At 37.9% G+C, this 26,239-nt stretch overlaps 4 protein-coding genes across 10 annotated transcripts; 2 read left to right on the forward strand and 2 right to left on the reverse strand.

Moving 5' to 3' along the window:
* Nucleotides 1-2,574: 2,574 nt before the first annotated feature.
* Nucleotides 2,575-5,346, forward strand: LOC127787974 (formin-like protein 8). Its single transcript, XM_052316086.1, has 2 exons — nucleotides 2,575-3,662; nucleotides 3,751-5,346. Exons 1-2 carry the CDS (start codon nucleotides 2,698-2,700, stop codon nucleotides 5,075-5,077), a joined length of 2,292 nt encoding a protein of 763 aa, XP_052172046.1. The 5' UTR covers nucleotides 2,575-2,697; the 3' UTR covers nucleotides 5,078-5,346.
* Nucleotides 5,347-6,852: 1,506 nt separating this feature from the next.
* Nucleotides 6,853-13,574, reverse strand: LOC127789071 (protein WVD2-like 7). Of its 7 annotated transcripts, XM_052317834.1 has the most exons (11): nucleotides 13,107-13,574; nucleotides 12,720-12,850; nucleotides 12,085-12,526; nucleotides 11,828-12,012; nucleotides 11,341-11,751; nucleotides 11,148-11,212; nucleotides 10,928-11,002; nucleotides 8,777-8,870; nucleotides 8,598-8,663; nucleotides 8,407-8,517; nucleotides 6,853-7,258 (listed from the first exon to the last, which is right to left on the reverse strand). In XM_052317834.1, the coding sequence occupies exons 2-11, from the start codon at nucleotides 12,798-12,800 to the stop codon at nucleotides 7,211-7,213; spliced, it is 1,578 nt and encodes a 525-aa protein (XP_052173794.1). In that variant the 5' UTR covers nucleotides 12,801-12,850; nucleotides 13,107-13,574; the 3' UTR covers nucleotides 6,853-7,210. The 7 variants fall into 7 exon arrangements, with proteins under 7 accessions (XP_052173794.1, XP_052173789.1, XP_052173788.1 ...); XM_052317829.1 differs by having other exon boundaries at nucleotides 11,828-12,526; nucleotides 12,720-12,839; nucleotides 13,107-13,571; XM_052317828.1 differs by having other exon boundaries at nucleotides 11,828-12,526; nucleotides 13,107-13,571.
* A 1,444-nt stretch (nucleotides 13,575-15,018) lies between these two features.
* LOC127788869 (germin-like protein subfamily 1 member 1) lies at nucleotides 15,019-16,162 on the forward strand. The gene has a single exon (XM_052317522.1). The coding sequence runs from the start codon at nucleotides 15,225-15,227 to the stop codon at nucleotides 15,894-15,896; it is 672 nt and encodes a 223-aa protein (XP_052173482.1). The 5' UTR covers nucleotides 15,019-15,224; the 3' UTR covers nucleotides 15,897-16,162.
* A 3,731-nt stretch (nucleotides 16,163-19,893) lies between these two features.
* LOC127787838 (probable galacturonosyltransferase-like 9) lies at nucleotides 19,894-21,449 on the reverse strand. The gene has a single exon (XM_052315865.1). The coding sequence runs from the start codon at nucleotides 21,239-21,241 to the stop codon at nucleotides 20,123-20,125; it is 1,119 nt and encodes a 372-aa protein (XP_052171825.1). The 5' UTR covers nucleotides 21,242-21,449; the 3' UTR covers nucleotides 19,894-20,122.
* Nucleotides 21,450-26,239: the final 4,790 nt, after the last annotated feature.

Genomic DNA, 26,239 nt, shown 5'->3' on the forward strand with positions numbered 1-26,239 from the left:
TTGTCTGGGAAAAGGAATAATGAAAGGGGGATTTGAATTGGACATGACATGATTGCATGTTCCCTTTATATTAGGGCAGGGCAGGGCACCTCAGGCAGGGTAATGGCCCTTCCGCTCCGGCTTTGGCTTTCGGTACTGCTTGGCTTGGCTTGGCCTGGCCTGGCCTTGTTTGTCCGTTTGTCCCTTCTTCCCACTCAATTCAACTCTCCCACCTCAGCCACTCTCTTCGTCTTCTTCTCCTTCTTCCAGCCCCACTCACTCATTCTCTCCTCTCATCATTGCCCCTCTCTCATATCACTGCCTCTCTCTGCATAATTTTTTAAAAATAATTATATTGTTTATCTAAATTAAAATTAATTTTTATATTTTATATTTTAATTTTATTAGAATTTAATTTTTAAAACGTTTTATTAAATTTTATTAATAAAAATTAATATGATATACTCTAATCTAAATTTTAAAATTCATTTATTATTATTTAACCATTACTCTTAAGACAATGATTAAAGGGTTTACTAATGGGTATAAAGGGCTGGTTGAGGTGTATCTAATCTCAATTACCCCTTTTTGATATGTACACCACTCATTGCCAAAATTTTTAAATAATCAAATTTGTTTTTATTATATTCGAGAAAGTGGGCTCAAGCTCAAAATAAACCCAAGATGAAAAAGACTAATGAGGGAAACTCGAGAGATTAAGAATCCTTAAAAGACTCTCTTGAAGACCATTCTTGAGTACCCTTGGAAGACCCTCTCAAGTATCCTCAGATCTCTTTAGGGTCCAAGAATACGTCAACTATTTTTTGAGATATTCATCTTCAGATCTGTAACAAACAATTTTAAAAGACTTAGATGCTCATCCGCTTAATAGTCTCAATCTCTATAAATATAGGGAGTGATTCCTTTAATCAAAATATAATCAAAATTCCACTCATACTATATTTTTATTACTTTTACATATTTTTCTAGAGATTAATTTAAACATCGAAAGGCTTGCGCGAAAGACACATTACTCCCTTGACTATTTTTTGTTTCGCAGGTCTCACAAATATTAAAACTTCGAGACAAATACTCTCTTATAATTATAAATTTATTATTATATTTAAACAACAACACTTTCAATGTCCCAAAATTAGAATAAGGGAATTAAAACCCTTCTTAGAGAGTTAATTAATAGCACGTATCGCTTATTAAGAGCTTATCTAGTATTTTTTTTATTCATTAAAAAATAGCATTACCTTTTCTAATTCATTTTGTGAACTTTTCAAAAAAGTGAAAACAAGAACAAGGTTTTTTTCAAAAATTTTATTTATTTTGTTTTTATTTTTTCTCATCACCGACGACCAAAATTACTAGAACTACACTACAACCCATTTGTAGGAAGTCTATGATGCGATAACATGGGCCTTTCCGTGGGAATAACTGGGCCAGACAACATGGGCCCAACCCAAAGTCACCCAACACACTGTTATTTATCATACTACTACAGGTAACTTGATTTACGCGATATGCTTCGACAGCTCCAAATCCAATATTGAGTTGGGAAGACTGTGCGTGCCGGCAGGCCATTTGGGTTCTGTTCACGTCGCCGTCCGACGATTCGATGCTTATCTCTGACCCAGCATTTGTCCAACCGCCAAGTTCTATTCTGTCTCATAGAATTATTATTATTATTATTATGAATGTAATAATGTGTTATGTTTTATTCTAGTTGGTCCTTCCTTTTATGGGTTTTAAATTGTCCTCCTCGAGTAAGGAGTGGTGTTGACTAGGTTTTGCTTTGCTGCCACATAACTGTCAACGAGGGATGGAATTGACACCTTTGTCATGCTGCCTTGGAATTTAAAATGCAAAGGACAAGTTTAATATATATCTTGTCAATTTTGTTTCTTTATTTAAGAAAAAAATAAAAAGAAAATAGAGTTAGAGATGACAACAAGCATTAGCCGTACGAATAACTAATTAAATTTGTCCTGAATGAAGCACAGATAAATATAAATTAAAAAAAAAAAAATGGGTTGAGATGATTTAGCTCATCTTCGATCTTAACGAATGTTTAACGAGTATTTATTATCTAATAAGAACAAAAATAAAAAAAAGGGTAAAAGATGAATACTCGGTCTAAACTCACCGTGTTATCATTTCTAGAATTCCATAGTTAAATGGGAAAAAGGGTAAGATTGTAGAGTGGCAAGGGCACGAACCAACCACCATTTTTATTCTTACCGTTGAAGCTTGAAATGGTGGAGAGAGAGCAGAGCAGTTGTGTGTTTCAACCACTTCATCATGGGACATTTAGGTGAGCCAATTCCTCCTCAATTAGGTCAAACATAATCTCTTCCCTCCTTTCCCTCCCTTGTTTATGTCCAAAACTGCTATTTGCCATTAAAATAACTATTGGGTTTAGGTCATGAATTGAGTCGACTGTGTCTTCTCCTTCCCTCTTTGACTTACTCTCACAGGAATCAGCCAGCCTCAGTGGTTGAATTTAGTAATTGTTGGAGGGTATTATGGTCATTTTAGGTTGGGAAGGCTGGAAGCCAGAAAACAACTTTAACTACTCAACGTTGAAACCTTCAGCACACACAATGCTAAAAGAACTAACTTTGTATTTGTAATGCCTCAGATACAGAAAATAACGGCTGATTCGTTCAATCTCAAACCTCTCTGCAAATTGCAATCCATTCCACCATTCCCATGGCCGCTGGAGCTCCGCCTTCCGGGGTGGCTCTCTTCCTCTTCTTCGTAGTCGTCGTCATCCTCGCCGCCGCTCCACCTTCTTCCTGCCAATCCAATTCTCCGCAGAACATCCAGACCTTCTACCCCTATCCCCTTCCCCCAGTCGGCAGGCCTCCGCCACAACAGCCGCCGTCATCTCCGGCCCTGCTGCCTTCGCCGCCGCCTCCTGGGAAGTCATCCTCCAAACAGGCGGTGGTCAAGGCGGTTGCCGCCACCGCGGCGAGCACTTTAGTGCTCTCCGTGTTGTTGTTCCTTTTCCTGCACAGGCAGTCCCGCCGGCGCAGTGACAGGAGGCCCCGGCCGAATCCTTATAGCAGGGATGCGGCTGTGAATCACGGGGAGTTCAAGAAATTTGACGGAGATGTCAAGGGGTTCGTCGTCGATGAAGACGGCTTAGACGTGCTTTACTGGAGAAGTCTCGAAGGGGAAGACGTGAAGAACAACCTCAGTAAAGAAGTTCTCCATAACAATGTCGAAGAGATAGAGAAATGGATGATTTCTCGAAGTCTAAAGCGCAGGAATTCACAGCCGCCGCCGGTGCAAGAAATTCCTCTTCTCCGGGACGACTCTTCGTCTTTGCTACATCAGGTTTGGCCGGAGGTCGAAGACGGAACTCTAGTTTCAGTTCCGGCATCTGTTTTGGCGATTCCACCACCTCCTCCTCCTCCACCGCCACCTCCACCGCTGCCTAAGCCTCCTGGTTCAGCTTCATCATCCAAGCCACCACCGCCACCGCCTAAACCGCCTGGTTCATCTTCATCGCCAAAGCGGCCACCGGCGCCTAAAGATTTACCGAACAACAACAGTGGCAATGGCGATGGCAATGGTCAGGTTAAGCTTAAACCCTTGCACTGGGACAAGGTGAATCCAAATATTGATGATCATTCGATGGTTTGGCACAAGATTGAAGGCGGTTCCTTCAGGTAATCATTTTGTATATACGATCTTGCCTTATCTTACATAATAATAATGAGATTAAAGCTTAATACGTTGTTCTTGCTTGAGATGCAGGTTTGATGATGAGCTTATGCAAGCGATGTTTGGATACGTTGCAACCAGCCGAAAGTCCCCACAAAGGACTACTAGAAACTCGTCGAGCCCAGAGAATGAGAGATCAAAGCCTCCCTCGCAGATTGTCATCCTTGATGCCCGGAAGTCCCAGAACACGGCGATTGTGCTCCGGTCACTGGCCGTTTCCCGCCAAGATCTCATCGATGCGCTTATTCAAGGCCAGGGACTAAACGAGGACACAGTCGAGAAGCTAACCCGAATAGCCCCCACAAAAGAGGAAGAATCCGAGATCCTTGCGTTTGCCGGGGACGCCACAAGGCTAGCCGATGCTGAATCCTTCCTCTTCCACCTCCTCAGAGCCGTTCCATCGGCTTTTGCTCGCTTCAACTCCATGCTTTTTAGGTCGAACTACGATTCAGAGGTTGGACAGCTCAAGGTATCTACGCAGACGCTCGAGCTAGGGTGCGAGGAGCTTCGGACAAGAGGGCTTTTCATCAAACTTCTTGAAGCCATCCTCAAGGCCGGGAACAGGATGAATGCTGGGACTTCCAGAGGAAATGCTCAAGCTTTCAACCTTACTGCACTGAGAAAGCTCTCTGACGTTAGAAGCTCGGATGGAAAGACCACATTGCTCACCTTTGTAGTGGAAGAAGTGATTCGAGCAGAGGGTAAACGATGTATTGTCAATAGAAACCGCAGCTTAAATCGAACCAACAGCAGCAACCAAAACTCTAAGATTTCAACATCAAAAGATGACAGAGAGAGGGAATACCTAATGCTGGGGCTGCCAGTGGTAGGCGGCCTTAGTGCAGAGTTTTCGAATGTGAAGAAGGCGGCAACAATAGATTATGATGCGTATGCGAAAACGTACTTCGATCTGGAAGCCCGGGTTGCTGAAATTGAACAGCTTTTGACGCAATGTGGCAATGGGGAAGGAGGAGGATTCGAAAGGAAGATGAAGGGCTTCCTTGACGCGGCAGAGGAAGAGCTAAAGGCGGCGAAAGAAGAGCAAACAAGAGTGATGCAGCTTGTAAGGAGAACAACAGAGTACTACCAAGCAGGGGCTTCCAAGGATTTGGGGAAGCACCCACTTCAGCTATTTGTCATAGTTAGAGATTTCTTGGGCATGGTTGATCAGGTGTGTGTCAACGTTTCTAGGAATCTGCAGAAGAGGAAAACCTCGACAACCGGGGTTGGATCGTCTTCTCCACCATCCCCGGCAACTAGGCCTTCAGTGAAGTTCCCGGTTCTGCCATCGAATTTCATGTCAGACCGGTCAAAGAGCAGTTCCAGCGAATCCGACGACGATGACGATGATCATAGCTAAAGGAAATCAACTCTTTGCAGCAGAGGGTTGTACATAGATTAGATGAATATAGTATTCCCAGGTACAGAAACATATATAGAATGAGTTGTTATAGATATGTTGATTCTTTTCAAACTGTGTTGTTGGTATTTCATTGCTTCCGTCAACTCGAATTTTTTTGCTTTTCATGCCCATTGAAACATGTCAATAGTAGAAAGGGAAAGGAGGTCTGAATTTACCAGTTGTTTCATGTTCACTACAAATGCAGAAATCTGGGTTTCTTCTTCTTCTTCTTCTTCTTCTATTGCTTTGGATTTTGGATAATATTAAGTGGTTTACAATCATCAGAGCAAAGCATAGAACGAATGAATCCTGGGAATTCACAACTCTCTCTGCATCATTCTGGCAGTTCAATTTAATTTGCTCCTTTTTTTCTTGGAAGAAACTCAAGCAATTTAGTTCATATGAAAATTATTTTTCAATATAAGATATTTCACACCAACAAATGGAGTCTTCGTTAAAAATAAATTTGAACTTTGCTTATACGAGTAATTTGTCAATATTTCTAGTTTTAAAGGCCTTTCTTCTATTTGTAATCAAATCTCAAGCTGCCAAATTCAAAGAAGCAATGTAAAACTATTGTATAGAAGACTTTCATTTACTCTTGTATATTATTATTATTATTATATATAATTTCTTTTTGTTTTATTTAGATCAAATTTTTTCTTTTACTAGTTTTTTATCTCTATAAGGTTTGCTTTCATTGTCATGTTCGGAATATGCCCTAAGAGATAGTTATACCTTTTTTTGTAATTTTTTGTATAATGAAATTTGTATTTATAAAAAAAGAAAAGAAAATTATCAAAACTTGTATCATAAATTCTAGGCATTAGTTGGAAGCTTTGGGAATAAGACACCTCTTGTTTCTTAACAGTGATGAAGACAGCAACTCATAGCACTCTCCTTGTCCGTTTTGACACCAAATCCCTTCTGTCTTCAAGTTCACAACTCATACTTTTAGCTGGCGTTGGGTGCAACCAAAAAGACCAAAAAAAAAAAAACCAAATTAAACAAATGTTTGAAATGGTCTCACCCTCATACAGTAGGAGGTGATGTAGAGCCATATAGGATACGACCTGCACCAACTCACCTAATCTTCTCAATTATACTTCAGTAATTATGCTTTCAGCGATGTAACCCAAGCAGCAAAAACAACTAGCAATGCTGATTTCGAAATCATGAAAAGGCATTGATTTTCTTAAGTTTGCACTTGCGATTAAAAGATCACAAGTTTGAATTGTATAAATAATTTCATTGCAAGGAATAAAGCTGAATATAAAAGGTTAAATTCATCTTTTTATTTTTATACTTCAAATTTTTCACTAATAAATTTATATTTTCGATTCAATTTAACCCTTATACTTTAACTTTTTTTTTATATGATAATTCAAAATTTTCGTTATTTCGATTACATTCTTGTATTTACATTTTTTAGTCAATTTAATCTTTATACTCTTAATTTTTTTCATATAGCAATTCAAGATTTTTGGTGTTTTAATTATATTTTTATATATATATTTTAAGTTAATTTAACTCATATATTTTGATATAATATAAAAAAAATAATAAATTATAAAAAAAATAAATATTTTCGAATCAATTTAACGCTTGATTATGGATTGCAAACACAAGTTTATGTATGTAATCAAAGTTTAGTGTTGCAAGGATTGGTCAACTATACAAGAATGAGCAGGACGTCCGTACAAAATGATGGATCACCACACAACCTTTAGAGCTAATAACACAAATATATTTATATATATATATATATAGACATAGATATATCAATGTAAATTACAGCACTTCATGTTCTTAATAAGATGGACTGATCACGTCTATATGATGTATTCTAACATTTCCTTTCCTACACAACATTTTAATTCAGAGGAAGAATGGCAAAGAACCTCAACCTTTTTCTTGTCATCAGCAAGCATAGATAGTGCCTCCATGGAGATGGGATGGCTCCTTAATGAAGCAATTTCTTCTTTACATGTGCCTTAACTGTATATTTATTCTCTAAAGCTTGCTCTGCTCCCATATTCCAATCAGGTTCACAAATTCATTTACCCTGGGTAATTTACTGTATTTTAATTTTCACCTGCTAAATTCTGATTGACGATGGCGATTGTTCTTGGCTTCCTCCTGCATTTTAGAACACAGAATATGCCCATGTTTAATATAAGAAAAGAGGACAAAATAATAAGAGCTGATGAAAAATGAAAAATAATAGATGCAAGTGATTTTATTTTATTTTCCCTTGAGAAATCATAGTTCCAAACATGGGCTATAAAAGCCTTGTGGAGATCTTTGGCATCCATGACAATTGACAAGCCTAGTTTCTTTCATAGCATTTTGGGTTTATAAAGTAATATTCCAAATAACTACAACATAGAAAATGAGTGACTGCTAAACTGACTATTATTGTAACGAGGTCATGAGACAGAGCAACGGTGAGCTTCCACTCACACGTGGCCATGTCCGACAATTCCAACAAGGACCCTGTTTATAATGATGAATTTGTTCTAAAATGATGGTGTATAGCAGATAAAGGAGCAATTTTCTTACAGGAGTCTGCCAAATTCAACAATGCATCTCCTTTCTGTAAGATTCTCATAGTTGCTAGAGGACAGAAATCACAAACAACATATCAAGATCTTACTACGTGGGGTTGGCTACATGAATTCTAGCCAGCCATTCATTTAAGCACAGCTCTAGAGACAGCTAAAAGGTTGCAGCAAGGACCCCCACCTAAAATCACTATCAACAAGCCAATGTTTGCTGAACCTGTGAAGAAGAGCAAGACTCCAAAATGGACAAAAGAGTATTCCAATGTCCAACCAACCTCAACAACATACATTTGAGTAGTCACTTAACAGACTACGTATGGCCTCATCCAGCCCCCAATCACCATCAGCAATAACTTCTATGGCACTAGCAATTTTTCAGATCCACAGAGAGCTGGCTGCTTCTTTCTCATTATCTCTCAAAGCAACTATCAAGAAACAATAGAACTTAACAGTGAAGGATATGTAGCTTCTGGGGGCCCACTATTTCTCTACATCATTTGGAAGAAGATATTGATAGGAAAAAGCTGGAATATTGTTTTTAACTGCGAAGTCAATGTGTCTTCCTGATGACTCCTTGCTTGGTAGGAGCCAGAAATCTTCAATTACACTATAAATTTCTACACAAGGATACAACTCTCAAAGGGATAGATCATTCTTTACTCAACCTCCATTCTCAAAAGAGTTTCCCATTCATGGTAAAAACAAATTATTGTTAAGACATACCTTATCCGCAGGTCCTTTTGATACTAAATGGCCCTGAGATACACCTGGCATAGGGGTGGCTTTGGATTTGATATTCTGACTTCGCTTTTTGATCTCAGCCTTGTTTTCTTCCTGAGTCGAGTATAAGGTGTTGGGATCCAGTAAATGAATGGGGTTTCAGGCAAACATTCTCAAACTGACCATAAGTTTACCTTTGAAGAATGGCGTGCTTGGTCTGTCCCTTTTGCATATGGTTTTTCCTCCGCATTCTTGAGAATCTGTCATGGATGAAAAAAAAAAAAGAAGCTCTTACACGCATGGTTTGTCAAAGTCACATATATTCAAGTTAAAAGATCATAGCAGCAGGGGAGGACGGGAGGTGAACATGTGCCTCTTTGCATTTCTCAGCTCGGTCATCACTTCTAAAGACAAAAGATAGGGCAGGTTTTGAGTGCTTTTGATCCATATCAGCTCCTTTCAATGACCTGTTCCAGGTAAACCAATAAGATTGAGCTGTCAGAACTTAAAGCACTTCCAAATTAGCTTAGTCAATTTACATCTAAATTGATGTTATACAGATAGACAAGTATTAACACAAACTTTTGATATGAAGCTAGATGAAAATTTATACATATATAAAAACAATGCCATCTCCTGCAGTTGCTTCTGGTTGTGAATGCATATTGCATTTACAACCAGGTGAGAATCTGAAGGCTCCATGTGGAGCAACAATTCTCCATACATTGACACCTTGACCTCAATGTGAATGCCAAGCCATTTGAGACATTTGTTCTAAGGGAGTGCCACAAACCAACCTCTAGAGGTGACTCACAGGGCATTTGCCCTCCTAAACTCAAGCCTCTCTTTTTGCTTGGCCAAGGAAATTCACTTGGTGCCATAGCCTCAGTCAGATCCATGACAAGCTCCTCGCCTGCCTGGATCCAGACTGTACAGCGCCATCAGCAAAGATTACAATCAAAGGCTCTGTCAAGGCAATAGCCCCCTCCTTTTTATCTTGAAGAGGTGAGGGTCCATGCCCAAGCCAATCGGTGAGAGGAAGAGTCACTAGATGACAAAGACATTTTATCCAAAATGCAACATTGAATCGGACAAATGCACACTATCCTCCTTGCAATATTTGGAGGTGCCACCTGGCATCGACAAGGAAGGTTGAAGGTTCGAACAAGATAGCATATCAATTTTGTAGCCAATTTGTTAGCCAAAAGGAATGACAATGACTATCCTCGTGTCACTTTCACCTCAGAATTCTTGAGCTTACCATCCAAGAGTAAGATCCCTATATAAGGGCTTCACCCCTCATTGCAAAGGATATCAAACACAGTTAGTACATAGACCCAAAGGCCAAGGTCTCCTCCTCTGAAATAAATCATTTGTTTGATCATTATAAAGAGTTGCAGTCTGAACAAAAAGTCCTGACCATAAAAGGAACCTTAGATTTCCAAATAACTGTATTCACATTGTTTATCACAAGCATTCCACTTTTCCAGTTTTTCTCAAACAGCTCAAAGATATGAGCAAAATAGGTAGGCTTCTGTCACTGTCGAGCCACCACATAACCACACAGTTTTATATGGCACAAAATTCTATGCCTTGAGGATGAGGAAGCTCCAAAGAGGGAAACAAGCAGAACTGTGAAGATAGCCCAACTTTCCCTATCTCCAAACTGCATGCTAGCTTTAACATCCCCGGCACTACTGAACATTTTTTCAGCAATGTACAAACTAGAAGTTTCTCCAATAAGTCAGCCACATGGAGAAAAAACACCATCTAGAGGTACCTAGGCCTCATGAGAATCCTGGAATTCAGTGATGAGCATTTCAATCCCTAGGTTCATTTGACTTTAGCCAAGCTAACATGAGTACCACCCACACCTAGCTCGAGATTGCCACATTTCCTTACTTTTCCTTCAACAACACCCAATCAACTACTTGGTTTATGAGTTATGGAACCCAATCTAGGAGTCCTCCCAACCCTCTCCTAGTTTCCTCTCTACAATAATTTAATTGTTTATCACCCTGACCAAAACTTGTATGGAGTCCAGGGGATTGACAGATTTTTCTTGTTGATAATTTCAACCAACTAATAGGCTTTGCCAAGGAGGAGCTCACACTAATTCCCACTTACCTCTAAGAATGATGGTGATTAAGGGCCTCTAAGCCATTAGCTTAAACCTTGCTTCAGTAGCCATTAGCACTCCTCATAGCCTTGATCATCACTTCAATCTTCCCAATCCCTTTTATTAAGTTGGATCTCCAACCTATGCTGCCGTGACTTGGTGGTCTTCTACTTGTACACCCAAGGCCTCAATTATAATGATGATAGTTTGGTTATGTACAAGAAGAACCTTACTTAAGGTTCAAGAAAAAATTAGACAGTCAGAAATAGGATTGATGTGTACAAAAAAAACAAAAAACTGTTAAGAGCCTGGGAGGAACTTGCTTGGTGAACCCCAGAAAGATAAATGTATTTTCTAACAGAATGATACCTGTGGACCATCCAAACAAAAAACCCAATGACATACCTGGCTGAAGTAGGGTTCCAGCTTTTTCCCAATTGAGCCCTTTTAGAATCCATCTTCTCTGTTGCTTTGCTTATTCTACAAATAAATCCAATACTTCATATCTAAAGATCAAAAAAATCAACCAGGCAATACAGAATGGGAAAAACTTGCACTTTTGGAGGATCATATTATCAATGTGAAATCACCAAAATGCAAACAGATACAGAGATCATATTCTTACCCGTCATTCTGTTTCTGGAAAGTCAAAGAAGTGGGCAGCTTTTGTTCTGGCCTCATAGTTTGAACCTGCCCAAAGAGGTGGATATGAAAGTCCACAAATGGAAAAGATTGAAAGCGCTTCAATGGCCTGACAATATATTTAAAAGCAGGTAAATATTATACTAACAAGTAATAAGCATCCCATAATAACCAACCTCGTTTTTTCCAGAAGATTTCTCCCCACCAGAAGCTCTTACTTGGCTGAAATTGTTCTGAAATGTCTTAAACGCTCTCTTAACTATGTCCTTATCCCCCATTTTTTCCATAATTAGAGACTTCCTAGTTGCAAAAGAAGTTGAATCCAAGTTTGGAGAACTCAAATTCAGAGACATGTGCAGGGATGAAGGAGCAGGTTTCCTGCTCTCTCGTGTAGAAGGATTTGTTTTCCTTGGTAATAATGGACTGCTTGCCTTCTTTGTTGAGGGTCGAGAAGCAGACATCAGAGTGGAGGCAGGCATTTTTTTTGAAGTTTTTGGGGTGGAAATTTCAGGAGATATTTTGGGTAAAGAGGATGCCGGTTTCTTCTTTATTCCTGCCAAGCTGTTCTCCCTTCTTGAGGGGATCATCTGAACAATTATTTAAGAAAGTCAGACATAAATTTAACTTAAAACAACTATTTGTTGGAAAATTTAATAATTTCACCTTTTGAGATTTGTTCAGTGGATCCAATTTCACTTTCCCTGTTTTGTTTCCCAGAAGATTTCCCGTCTCCTTCTCCAAGCTAATTGGGGGTTCTACCTTGTCCTGGAATCCATTTGTAGGAGCGTCATCATGGATCAATCGACGCGCCAATTCTACTTTCTCGTCACATACATTTAGATGAGTCTCTGTTTCAGAAACAGCTTCTTCTGATTTATTTATTTCACAGCCTTCTGGTAAACCATATATTTCTTCCTTACCTTCACCATCTGCTGACATTAGACACTCAACAACCTCTGCTGCTTTATCACTGAATTCATCAGAGTGGCTGCTACTTACAGCCGTTGCTATATTAGTGACTTTCTCAACTTCTCCAGTAGAGTTCTGAACATGGCCAGTACTGAGCTTCTCAGAAGTGCTTCCAGCATGATCTTCGCCAGTTAGATCATCTTTCATCAAATGATTAGTTTCCATTTGCATCTCTTGTTCCAGCTGTTCAGCCTTCCGAGCAGCCATTTTCCTGTAATGGGCTTCAAAGTAGGCCGCTTTCTGAGCAACTGATCCAGGAGTTGAACACTTCTCAACTTCTTCCAAGTACTTATTTGGGGAAAAAGTCGACCATTTCTCCCAAGAAAGCGAATCATTTTCAAACCTACCAAACGAAACTGATACTTCCAGTGTAGGACAAGATGCATTCATCTGCTTTAATACAAACCCAAAACCCCACATCTTAATGCATTTTGCGAAGCAGGAAAGAGAGGAACAACTCACAAAAACACAGAGAAGTACACGGGCATTGCAATCATGGATTGGAATCAATCAAAAAATATTAAGAGGAAGGCAATTTTGAACAATAATTGGAAAGAAATTTAAACAGCTGGGTCAGTCGGAATACCTTATTTTCCACATTCAAAGCTTCTACCATTGATTCACCCATTAATTCTGTCAAATCCCAACCTCCAGGTTGAATTATCATGCAGCCACCATAAAGATATGCATCGTTTCAAACCACAGCCTGAAACCAGACTAAAAGACCAAGGATAAGCAAGCAGATCACCATGAAGACAAAAAGAAAACCAAAACAATGGAAGCAACGAAAAAATAAGCATGTGCTGTGTCCCCTCTCTTGTCCTTTCTTTCAATTATCTTCTCAAGTTTCCCTCCCTTTTTTTACAGCATGAAGGTCTTTGCCAGTCCACGGTACTTCTAGAAACTCCATCAAAAGAAAACAACACTGTGATGAAGACAAAGAAACACCAAAAAAGCATCAAATGATTCTTACAGAATCCAAGAGGCGCTTCATCTTTTTACTGCTAATAATGCTTCTAGCCAGACATGGCAAAAAGAAAGTAAAAGAAAAAACGTTTCTGCCTTGTTCTGCGTAGACGATAGATTTATTTAGAACGGATGAAACACTGAGTCAGGGATTAGTCGACTGAAACATGGGGATCCAACAACCCCTAGACCCCTGCCGCACAATCTTAAACTAAAAGCCATTGCATTAACATTAAATAACCACCGAGTATTATACTATTATTATTTTATGTACTAATTTGTTCCCCGAAGCTTTTGTCTTCATGGAGCAGAAGATAGTGATCAGATCGGCCATGAAAGTCCTTCGAAAGTGAGGCCCGCCGCTGACAGATGTACGACACTGTAGAGAGAGAGAGAGAGAGAGAGAGCATTAGATGTGGAGCCGAAGCCAAGCGGGAACCTCAGAGCGGCGTCGTGTGGAGTTGCGATGGAATCAAACGGCATCGCATTTGGCGTTCTCTTCATTGATCTGGACACCGAGTCGAGTGCGGTCTGATATAGAACCCGCCATGGCCCATGGGCCAGACAGACGAAGCATCGTCTGGTGCCTGGTGGAGTGTCTTTTAAGGCCACGAACAAACCCACGCCTTTTACATAACATTACATTACATGGGCCCAATTTTGTTCCAATTGAAAATCGTTCACAAGTCACGCCCATTGCTACTTTTCTAGAATATCTTTATTCATTTATGGTCACATATTTTCTTATTTCAGGATAATTTATCTAATAAAGTTTTTTTTATTCAACTAATTGTGTTTTTATTTTTTTTAATAGTCACATCAACTTATTATGTAGCTTCAATACCGTTCCGTCACCAACTAAAATGATTTTTTTGAAATATGAGGTGACAAGTCATTTTTCAAACCATTTATTTAAACTTATATGTCATGAATGGGCATTATTGATAAAGAAAAATGATTACATATTTTTACATTTTTTTTTTGGATAATCATTTGAACTTTTACTTATTTTAATTATACCTTTAAATTTTTATTTTCTTAATTAATTTAACTCATATATTTTTATTTTTATTTTTACGTTAATTCAAATTTTTTGTCTTTTCGATTACACTCATGTACTTATATTTTTTAATTAATTTAATTCATGTATTTTGATTTATAAAAAAATTAAAATCACTTTTTACACGTCAAAGTATAATAATTAAATTGACTAAAAATTAAAAATATATAAGTGTAATTGAAATAATAAAAATTTAAAATATAATAATTAAATTAACTAAAAAATATATGTACAAATGTGTAATTTAAGTAATGAATCCATTATTCAAACCAAATAATAAGTTGGTCAAAAACATCAAAACTTAAAAACTTGATTTAAAATTAAAAATATGGTTAAAATGTACCCTTTTGTGATTATTTTATCTATTGTAACTCATCAAATATTTGGGATGATCATCTTTGTGCAGTCTCCTGTGCTCATGCCCTCGATTATACAAAGAGAAATAAATTGCATGTTGAGTTTTTGACTCTTACATAAGAGAGAAATCGAACTCACGATCCATCATATTACACCGACATATCACTTACCCTTTTACTATCCGACTTATACTCTAAAGGCAACTCACCAATTACTTCTATCTATGTTCTTAATTTTTGCAAAATATTTATAACTATTATCATATTTAAATGCTTCTCACTATATTTTCTTTTGTACTACTTTTGTTCCATCTACTATCTTGAGATGAAGCATTTGTTGGCATTCTTCATTTTAATTATATCTCATGTATTTTATCTTTAGAAGTCCCTCTTACATTTATATATTTTCTAAACTTATATTTCATGATAATATATTAGATTTTCCGAGTTGTTAAGAACCAATGAATTGAAATAACTCGACCCGAAATCTAAAAGAATCAATCACATTTGGGCCCGAATAGGATGTAGCTTTTAGCTTGCCTTGTTTCTTAACCCTCCAATGCTCTTAAGCTACTCCACCAATCAATCATCATCTTCAACTTCCATCAGAGGCTACTAATGGAAACTTCTTTTCAAGACTTTTTAATGAGTCTGTTGTTCTGTATAGAACTTGTAAGTTCAGCCCACTGATCTCTAATCCTTGCCTGCCATGGAAACCGGTGGTTCTCTCTGGCTCATCTTCTTCCTCTGCCTGGGTCTCCTGCAGGTCCGGGTCAAACCCGACCCAGACCCACTCCAGGACTACTGCGTTGCAGACACCACGAGCCCACAAGGTCGAGATCTGTTTATTAATGGCGCTCCCTGCATTAACCCGGCAATGGCGACGCCCTCCCACTTCGCAACTTCGGCGCTAGCCATGCGGGGTAACACCGCCAACCAAGTCGGGTCCAACGTGAGCCTCACCACCACCCGGAACCTGCCGGGTCTCAACACCCAGGGCCTGGCCATGGCCCGGGTCGACTTCGCCGCCAGAGGCATCGTGCCGCCGCACGCCCACCCTCGCGCCTCCGAGGTCACCATCTGCATCCAGGGCTCCATTCTGGTCGGCTTCATCAACACTACCAACCATCTCTTCACCCAGCAATTGCGCGCCGGCGACTCGTTCGTTTTTCCGAAAGGACTGGTCCATTTTCTGTACAACGTCGACGCGATGACCCCGGCGGTGGCCGTGGCCGGGCTGAACAGCCAGAACCCCGGCGCGCAGCTGGTGTCACTGGCCACTTTTGCGACGAAGCCGGCCATTCCCGACGAGGTCGTGGAGAGGGCTTTTCAGATTACGGGTCAAGAGCTTGCCCGAATCCGGAAGAACCTTGGCGGGTGATCGATTGCTCATGGATTTGGACCCAATTCATTATTTCAGTAAATTACACTCGAAACGTTTTAAAATTGCAGCGTCGATCCTCACATTTTGAATATTATACTAATTTCCCTTTAAGAAAGTCTGTATACTCCACTTAATGTATATCTAAGTTACGAATGGTTTGATCTAAAATTTGAATAATGGGTAACTTTTGATATATCTTTTATATTTATGCTAATCTTAAAGATTCTAAGTGTAATTTTTCCTCATTGTTACCAATGTGTGATTCGTCTTAACAATTGAACCTAACTTCACAGTGACCTCTTACTATAATAATCGGAGCTATTTGTTTGATTTAGAGGCATAGATTTCGTGGAGAATGGCTTTTTTTCTCACTGGTCTGTTGTTCATTTTCCCTGGATCCAAACAAGTTGAGAGGTCATTTTAGTTTATGTAATTTTGTTGTGAATTGGGAATGAGATCATTCTTACCCAGTCCCAGAACTTTTCCTGGGTAGGTAGCAGCAAGCCACCAGGAGACCTTTCCAGAGTCCCTCGGGCTCTTCGGACGTGGTCTCTAGAAGACCAAGTCCTCTAAGCTACAAGAATGTGTAAAATTATCGGCCGGTAGAAATAGTAACGTTAGAAGTCAAGTTTTATATGAATTATATTAAATATTTAGTTTTAAATATGTATAGATTGTGTTCGCATATAAATTTATCCAAAAAATACATCAGATAAAAAATTATCTATTCCCAAAAATTAATTGGGCAAAATTCATACATCTTTACTTAAATATTCAAAATAAATGATTTTGAGAGACAAATTTAAGTATCCCGTGCCCCTAATTTTAATCTCTATAAAAGAAATTCTATTCAAACTATATTTTTATTATTTTAATATATTTTTTTATCTAAAATAAGAGACAAATTGAAGTATCAAAGGTCTGCACAAGGACACCCGTGTCCCTAATTATTTTTGTTTTATAAGTCTTTCAAAAAACAAAATCTCAAAACAAATACTCTTTTATAATTATAAATTTATTATTATATTTAAATAATAATAATACTTTTATAATTAAAATATCCTTGTCGGAACTCATAACAAACGAAAATATTATGCACTAAAAACGACCTTTCCATTGCAAATTTAAAAAAGAAAAAATCCAGGCAAAGGGTGGGTGTAGGCATGAGGAGGGGCATCCTTCCAGAAGAATCTTTGCCTTGCTTGGAAGGTTGGGGGCCGCCGCCGCCGCCGCAAGACATTTCAAACGCTGCAAACTTTATAAATATCTTAAAAATATAACCAAAAAAAATATTAGAATAGAGGGTTTTCTTATAAATAAAATAAAACCAACCATCACCCCCCAAGGAATCTGATTCCCCTGCACTGCATTGCCTTCCTCGAAGGCCATGTGATGTGATGTGACCTTCCATACTCAATTCACATGTACAACTCTATGCAACCCAATTTCAAATCTCAATTCACATGTCTGTCCGAGTAGGATCATATAATATAGGGATTTTTATTTTTAATATAAATTTTGACCATCAAGATAATGTTAAATAAGAAATTAAGTTGAATATTAATGAATTTGTATAATATCAAAAAAATATAATTATCTATTGGGACTTCATCCTTTATATAGGACAAGTCTCTAACAATTAAGTAATTTCTAAAACATAGGTCGAGTGGTCGGATAAGTAATATGTTAGTGTCAATTCAGTGGATTACGAATTTGATCTTTGTCATCCTCAAGAATTAAAAGTCCAATTTACGATTTACCTTTTTTAACATAATTGAAGATATAAATATTAAAAATTACGCAAGGACAATCACCTCAAATCCATAACAATTAAGTAAGATTATCAATATTATTAAGTAACAATTAAGCAAGATTATCAACACTATAATTTGAATGTGGATTACTTTTTCAAGTAAAAAAAGAACGAATAGACTATGTGTCATATTATGGTCGACGAAATACGTGATATATGGTGATTAGTTATTTTTTAAAATGAGATAAATATATAAATAATCATAATGTCAAGTCTCGAGTCAAAACTCAATTAGTTTGTTTAATTATTACAAATTAACATGAATATTGTAATCACTCAGAATTTATCCTTTTGTGGGTACTTATTGTATCTTTCAAGTCTTCATCTTTTCCGGGGAGGGCATTACCCAGTGCATTCTATTTTTGTATTTAGATTCCAAACACGCCCTTACGCATACACTAACAAATACTGAAGCGACAGGCACACCGCCACCGCCCACCCGTGAACTTCTGATTTTCGCCGCATCTTCTTGTTCAGAGCAGTAACATTTTATATATTATTTTAATTTTTGTTTAAAAATATATAACAACCATACTAATTTCTATAAATTGATCGAATTGGATTTGTGTTAGACCCTCAAATCTATAAAATTAGGGCTGTTCAATCGGTTCGGATTGGACCGGCCTGACCCTAAATTAGATCGAATCGAAACTAAAATTGATAAAAATTTTAGAAGAAAAATCAGACCATGTAGGAGTGGGACCGGTTTAGTTTGATCCAATATTTATTTTTTATATACATACAAACAATAATTTAACAATATACAACAAAATATTACAGTAAATATATATTAGTATTTACAGCAATAAGTACTGCTATAAATATAATAATATTTACATATATATATTTTTATATATAGTAATTTAATTGAATTTTTGATCCAAAATGGAGACTAGATCGGACCGAATCGAAAATCATTTTCTTCAAACAAAAAAAAAAAATTTGAAACTTATTCGATTTTAAACTGGTCTGATTTTTTTGGTTCGAACCAAAACTTAAACATTCCCATACAAAATTAATCAAACTCGACTCATCAAGCAATGTAAAAATTTTCATTGTTTATTAATACATTTTGCGTGCTCATTTGTTTTTCTTGTGTTTATCTTTTTAGAATTTATGTTAAAATAAAGTTTATAAATCTTAATATTTTGATTTGTCAAAACCGATATCACTATATAGATTTTGAAAGAAAGGCCTACCTCTAATTTAATTGTGTCTTATTGGGTATATTTTAGATTTTAAATTCTACACTTTGATCAGAAATGAGCATTCGGTCGGTTTGGTATTCTAAAATCGAATAGACCAAAGTTAATTCAAGGCTTTAAACTTAAATTTATATAAAATTTGAACAATCCCATGTATATTTTTATTTCTCAAAATTGCTAGAGTTAGGTACCCTTGGGGCCCTGATGCCTTTTCCTACTATTTTCAAAGGTGTGTTAGGGTGTCGCATTATTGTCACTATCAATCAGACGATGGAATGTTACGTAAATACATAAAATTAAATTTAAAAATATGTTTAATACTTAAGTTTCATATTTTTACTAATATTTTATATTAATATAAGTTATCATAATAATGAATGTTAAAACTTAAAAGGGAACAAATGACATTTCCACAAAATCATAGCCCCGAATATGGGGACGAGGGCGGCTGAGGTTAGCAGGTAAGGAAGAAGTATGGCACGCTGACGGGTCAAAATTACGGGCATTGCCAGCTCAAGTGGGAAGCGATGCATAATTGTCAAGTCAATGGAAAAGCAATAGAATTCTTGCAAGGCACGCGGTTAGCCCCTCCTTCCAGGCGAAGCAACAACAAAAGGCAAAAGCCCTCCTCCTCCTGATTGGGACACTTCATATTAATTAATATTCTAATCACATTTTCTACATTTAAGACGAATGACTTACTAATATGGTGACCATGGCTTAAACTACTCCAATCAATCAATCAATCAATCTTATGGTTATATGGGTATTACAACAAATTCTGGGATTTCAAGGATTAAGTGAACAAAAGTTTTAATTTTTTATGTTGAATCGTTGTCATGGGGTCATCAAATCAATGATTGAGTTACTCAAAGTGCCAGAAGAAGGTTAAATCTTAAGGGTTAAGGAGTTGAGAATCAGCAATGAGAGGGCGACACTTGCAAAGCAAAGCACAGCATAATGGGACACCATTCAATTCATTTATCAGTAAAAATGGATTGGAATCGGTAGTAGATTTACAGAACAACATGATGTTATTCTCTTCTTCACCCAAAATTTGTTCCAAATCAGGAACACCTCCCAAATGCACCCAAAACCCACAAATTTTGTAAATGAAAGGACAAGAATCAAAGGAAAAAGAACAGATATAATCTGTACACGGCCATGAAATGAATATCTGAAAGAAAATGGAAAGAAAAATCAAATCAAATCAAATTTGAATGCGAGGAAGTCGATAACAACGGCTGCTTCAATCTGTGATGCTGCCGGAGATGGTACAGATCGTACGGCTGCCAGAGATAATCCAAGGGGCACGGGTTCTTCATGTCGAGTCGGGCCCAGGGCTTGCCCTTCCCGCTCCAATGGAGCAAGCTCACGGGACCCGGGTGGAGCGACCGGCAGCTCCCGCTCCGGTTGTCGCCGCCGAGCCCGTGCTGGTTCCACCGGTGGTCCACTGCCTCCACGTCGCCGGCGAACACAAGCAAGAACGGCGGCAGCGAACCCAGCTCGTAGATCCGCCGCTTCTTCTGGAGCTCCATCCAGCTCTCGATCTTGCTCCGGTAATGACCCGCCCGCCATTTCTCCAGGTCCATCACCATCACGCCCGTGTTGAAGTAGCAGGCCTTTCTTGAACTGAATACAAGGGACAAAACAGGGTCGGACCAGAAACTATCGGTGAAGTACTTGGTGAAGTTGGCGTGGCAGTACTCCGGGGCGCCGATCACCCGGTTTCCGGCGAGGGTAATGTTCCAAAGCTTCTGTATGTCGTCTACGAGGACGACGTCGGAGTCTAGGTAGATGACCCGGGTCACGCTCGGATCAAGTATATCGCCCAGGTAGTTCCGGGCGTAATTCAGCGGGTTCTCCAGGGCTTGTCGGATCGAGGAAGAAATGAGATTAATCACAGTGTCTTCCCGGAAAATGTAAACCTTGAAGTTAAGAGAAGGGAAAACGGAATGGACCAGTCGGGTCAGGACCCGAGGACTAACCGGATCGAACTCCGCCGCGACGAAATGGAAGAAGACGTTTTCCGGGCAGGAGGCGTGGCGGAGCACGGAGTGCACCGCAGCCATTGACCCCCGGAGATACTCTGAGTCGAGCGTCATCGCGACGTGAACGACCGAGTCGCCGCCGTAACTGGCCGGACACTCGGCGCCGTTACGATACTCCGGCGCTTCGGCGAACCGGAGCAAACTCTCAATCCCATCGGACCCCATCGGCGCACCACCGTCGGCCGGAAAAGAGCGAATCCCTAGGCACATCAAAGGTCGGAAAACAAGAAAGGCAAGAAAAGCAACGGCGGAGGCCAATCGGACCCGGGCCATTGCGATGAAACTCCCTGCTTGGCGAGTGAATCAATCAATCGTCGGCTATGGCTGATAAATCTTGTCCACTACGCTGCTATCGCATTGGAGTGAAATGGAAATAGAAAGGAGAAGCAGAAAGAAAGGGATTGTTCTAGTTCTAGAGAAAGACATCAAACTATGAACGGATTATATATACACAGATATACACATTTCATTACGAAGGAAATGAAAAGTATGAGACGCGGTTTACCTTCTACAACGGCCGTAATGCAAGAGAAATTACGTGCTGCTCCTCGGACCACAGCCTTATAGTGGTCCACGCGATTCTAATACGTCTTTTTTCGTGAAGTGTCAGTCGACTCGCCACGTGGGACATCCACTCAGCATCCCCTTACGCGGTGTCGGAACTTTACCGGTTGACCACGGCCGTGCAAATTTAAATAGATTTTGTACCCCCCCCCCCCCCCCCCCGGTACTTGCGGCTAAATTCATTTTGCCCCTTACCGTATTTAAACTTGCAATTAAACTCCTATACTTGGCTTTTAAGTTAAGTTGGTTCAAATTTTATATTAATTCACATTTAAATTAACTATGATTAAATTTATAAATTCAAATCATTACAAAGCAGAATTGAAGAATAGCTCTTATACCTTAAAGTTATATTTTATTAAAATGAACAATATAAGGTTAGAATACTTTTCAGATAAAAATATAAAATAGTTAAAATAAGATCGAAAAGTATTAAATTGATAATAAGTTTAAAAGTACAAACAAAAAAACCAACAAAATCAACAAGTACAGAATGACCCAATAAACACCAAAATGAAATGGTTAAAAGATGCCGAATAACAATATAACTATGCTTATTACTTACATAAATAGAAATCTTCGAGACAAAAACACCAAAATAAAACGAGAACTCACTCAATCGGGTAATCCATCAAAACCTAATAAATCTAGCACCAAAAAAGGGAAACAAAATATAGTTCAAACTAGGGATCAAACGACAACATCATATTGAAATAGATTGTGGCAAAAGCAATGATAAGAGATAAAACAAACCGCATCAAATGTGACAACAAGTGAAACAAGCCACGACAGAGATGACAACTATGGACGCATACAAAGGCAAGTGGACAATGTAAACAACAAAGGTGATTGTGATAGGCGATAACGATGGATGTAGACTAAGGCAATCGCCGATTATATAGGCAACAGAGGCGACGATGGTCGCCAACAACATTGACAATGTCAACACAAATGAATAGGAAAGACAAAAATGAAAAAAATATGGAAAAAAATTATTTTACCTTAGACCGTTGAAGCATGTGATGAATGCAATGTTAGAAACTTCGTTGAAACATGAAGATGAAAAAAAAACAAAAGAAATAAACACGAAATGTGAGAATTTTATGAGATAGAAGACATGTGTTATTTTTTTTTATTTATAAAATTTTAAATAAATTTATCTGTAAAAAAGATAAGAGATAAATTTATTTATAAAATTATATATAAGAAGTCATATAAATTTTTTTTAATAGGTCGTAAGATAAATTTAATAAATATAATAAAAAAATATTTGTATTTGTAATACTTTTTATATTTTACTTTTTTTTTTCAATCAATATATTGATTAATAAATATTGTTTGTATTTAAATAATAATAATATTATTAAATTATAATAATATATCGATTCAATTTAATGTTTAATGAGCAGAGAGAGCGTAGGAACGATTCCACGTTGGCAATGCGGTGGCAAATGCTTTAGATACTGTGGGCAAGCTGGCAGTAATGATAATAATCATAGAGTAGAGCGGAGCCCTGACCCGGAGGGAGGGCGGGCGGGGACAAGTGAATGTGAAATGTTCATAGCTTTGCCTGGTTCCATCCCATCCCTCCACTAAGGGGGGCGAGAATCCAGCTGTCAAGAATCTAGATCGTGCGGCGCAGGTGTGAATTTGATGTCGACGGTTGCGATCACCGCTGTGTTGCCACGTGATCACGTGCTCCGACAGAACAGTTGCCGCACCTCCCACGGCTTCCCCCACCCAAATAGTCAACCCAACTCAACTCAGTTCTACCCATTGCCATATATCCTTTCCACACATTTAAGGGGTTAAAAGCAATAAATATTGGTATTTGTACAACAGGACCCCAACTAGCAATAAATATTGGAATTTAAGGATTTTGTCCTTAAAATGCAATTTACAAAAAAAATTGCCCCTTAGAGTTTGTCCCTTCGCATGCGATTAAGGAAGAGTGTTATGGATATTTTTCGAATTACTCTTTATAGGCTGAACTCGATCTAGCATACCGGCCCAATCACCTTAAACCCAATAAGTCCAAGTCGAGATCGTCAGAGTAAGCTCACACGTTACTGAGATCCAAGTTCAGATCACGGAATCAAACGAGCTCACAGCAAGGTTTCTAACAAGCTCTGAACAATATACTCAACGAACTCCTAGCAATGCTTTTAGCTCGTTGGCCTAACCATACAATTCACCATTCAAACTATTCAGCTCGCATAACAACAAGATTGCTGAATAATCAGAGGCAAAGACCCACCTACTTTATCGGATGCAAATCGGATTGCTGGTAATACACAGCCCATTCCTGATTTTATGGAATTGATAAAGATATTTTATTTCCATGATGTCATTTTTCCTTTTTAGAAAATTATGTAATTGTAAATTCTCCTCACTATAAATAGGGGTCAAAAATATCATTGTAAGGGGGACAACAAGAAAAATGCTATACTGTTACTCTTCCGAAATAACCAGAGGACAATCGTGAAATAGACATCGTTTTGACCGAACCATGTAAAAATTTCCTATGTCCGTTCTATTTTATTATTTCGACTTATTTATTCATTGCGTGTCTACAAATCACGATCGACTGATTCTGAACATCGACAAAATAAAAATGACTTATTTAGATAACTTAGAAAAGTATTCGATCTACTTATATGGTTCTATAGAACTAAAAGGCTGTTTGGCTTAGCAGTTTGACCCCGTATAAGCTATTTTGCAGCTGATAAGATGTATAGCGTTTGATGTTTAAGTGTTTGGGATCAATAATAAGCGTAAAAGCTATCTCACTTATATGCTGTTATAACAACGTTTAGCAAAAGCTGGTAACCCCCAGCTTTGCCAAAAAATGCTACTGCGTTGACCAAGAAAAATACCAAAATGCCCTGAAAGCTCTTTTCTCCCATCATCTCCTCCGAAGCTCTACTCTGCCATAACCGTCGCCTTTTGTCCATACCGCCGTCGCTGTCGCCTTTTGTCCATATCGCTGTCGCTGTCGCCTTCGTCCAGCTAGCCCATCGCTGTCGCCTTCATCCAGTTAGGCCGTTGCCGTCACCTTCGTTGCGCCATCACCTGCCGCCTCTTTCTTCTCCAGATCCGCTGCCGCAAGACTCCGAGCTTCCTCTCCAGATCCAACGTCGCCGTTGTTGTCGCTGGTGGGTCTCCTCCATGTCACGCCATCGCCGCCTCTACTTCTGTTGCTGCCTCCTTCTTCTCCAGGTCAAGTATGGTTTTGAAGAAATGTTTGATGCGTTTGTAATTATTAATTTTATTTAATTATATTGTATTATTATTTTTTAATAATTATATATAATTTATTAATTTATAATTATAAGTATTTTATTAATTAGAAATTAATTTATAATTTTTTTGATAAAAAATAGTATTTTTATGCTTTTTAATTATATTATTTAGTATTATGTCTATTTTAGTTTTTTTGTCAAATTCTAATAACTTATCAGCTTTTATAAACCAAACACATAACTATTAACAAATAGCTTAAAAGTATATTTATTCAAACTCGTTATCAACTTAAACACTATATAACTTTTATATTAACCACCAAAAACTTAAAAACTCTAATAAAAAATGCTAAGCCAAACAGCCTCTATAAGAGTACAGCACAGCTCCAAAATGCTCGCAAAGGAAATTTGTATTATTTTCAATTCCTTAAGGCTAAAAAGTTTAAGTTGCAAGCTAATTGATTTAATATCCAAAAGAAGCATCAGCTCTAATGATTGAGTATAAGGGCTGTGCAGGTTATCTAACTTCGTATTTTTCCATTTTAGATATTTTAATTTATTCCCCACAAACAGCTCTGACAGATTCCAAGAGAGACTTACTAAAATAGTGTTAATTGAGGGCTAGTGGCTTTATATTAGCTTAGTTGAGATTCTGGGCCAACTTGCCATTAATATAATAATGCCAAACTTGGTTGTCCAAGGCCTCGTTTGGTACTGAATTAATTAAATAGAACATGGGTTGTTGAAGGCCCCAAGGGATTGGCCAATTTGGGTTAGTATATTGCAATAGCAGACATTATTATAGTAGTTAAAATGGTACCAGACAACCATTTTTCACATAGAAAATGGTGGATTGATATATGTTTAGGATACTACATATCTTCGTAAATTCTTATGTGAAAAATATTATTAAAATGATATTATAATATATGTGTATATATATATATATGATTATGATATATTAGGGTCGATCACCACTAGTTTCACTCGAGAGCTATGCTATTGACTAATTTTTATTGACTTTGAAATATTCTTGATTGTACTCAATTAAGAAGTTGTTTAGGACTTTCTCAATTTGTTAAAAAAATGTGAGGGGACTCTATCCACTTATATATTTTCGATAATAATACAATTAATTCAATATGTAATTCTTAAAATTTATACTCTTACATAGATACATTATGGAATTGGTAGAGAACCATGATCATATCATGCAAACGATCAAATTAGAAGTCGATAGAAAATTATGATCATACTATATGAACAATTGAATTTAAGACTAGAAGTTCATCTTAATGAGGTACCATATGGGCTGGGGTCCATATTTGGACCTAGGTCTAATCTTTCGAGCTGAATCTCTTGTTTAGGCCAGATATGGCCCCAAGTTAGATCTTAGGGTTAGACATAGACTTCAAGGTGTCCTTTGGTCCTAATCCACATTTAACACTCTTCCTGCCACAAGTCG

Source organism: Diospyros lotus, chromosome 13, assembly GCF_014633365.1.
Source record: "Diospyros lotus cultivar Yz01 chromosome 13, ASM1463336v1, whole genome shotgun sequence".
Taxonomy (NCBI): domain Eukaryota; kingdom Viridiplantae; phylum Streptophyta; class Magnoliopsida; order Ericales; family Ebenaceae; genus Diospyros; species Diospyros lotus.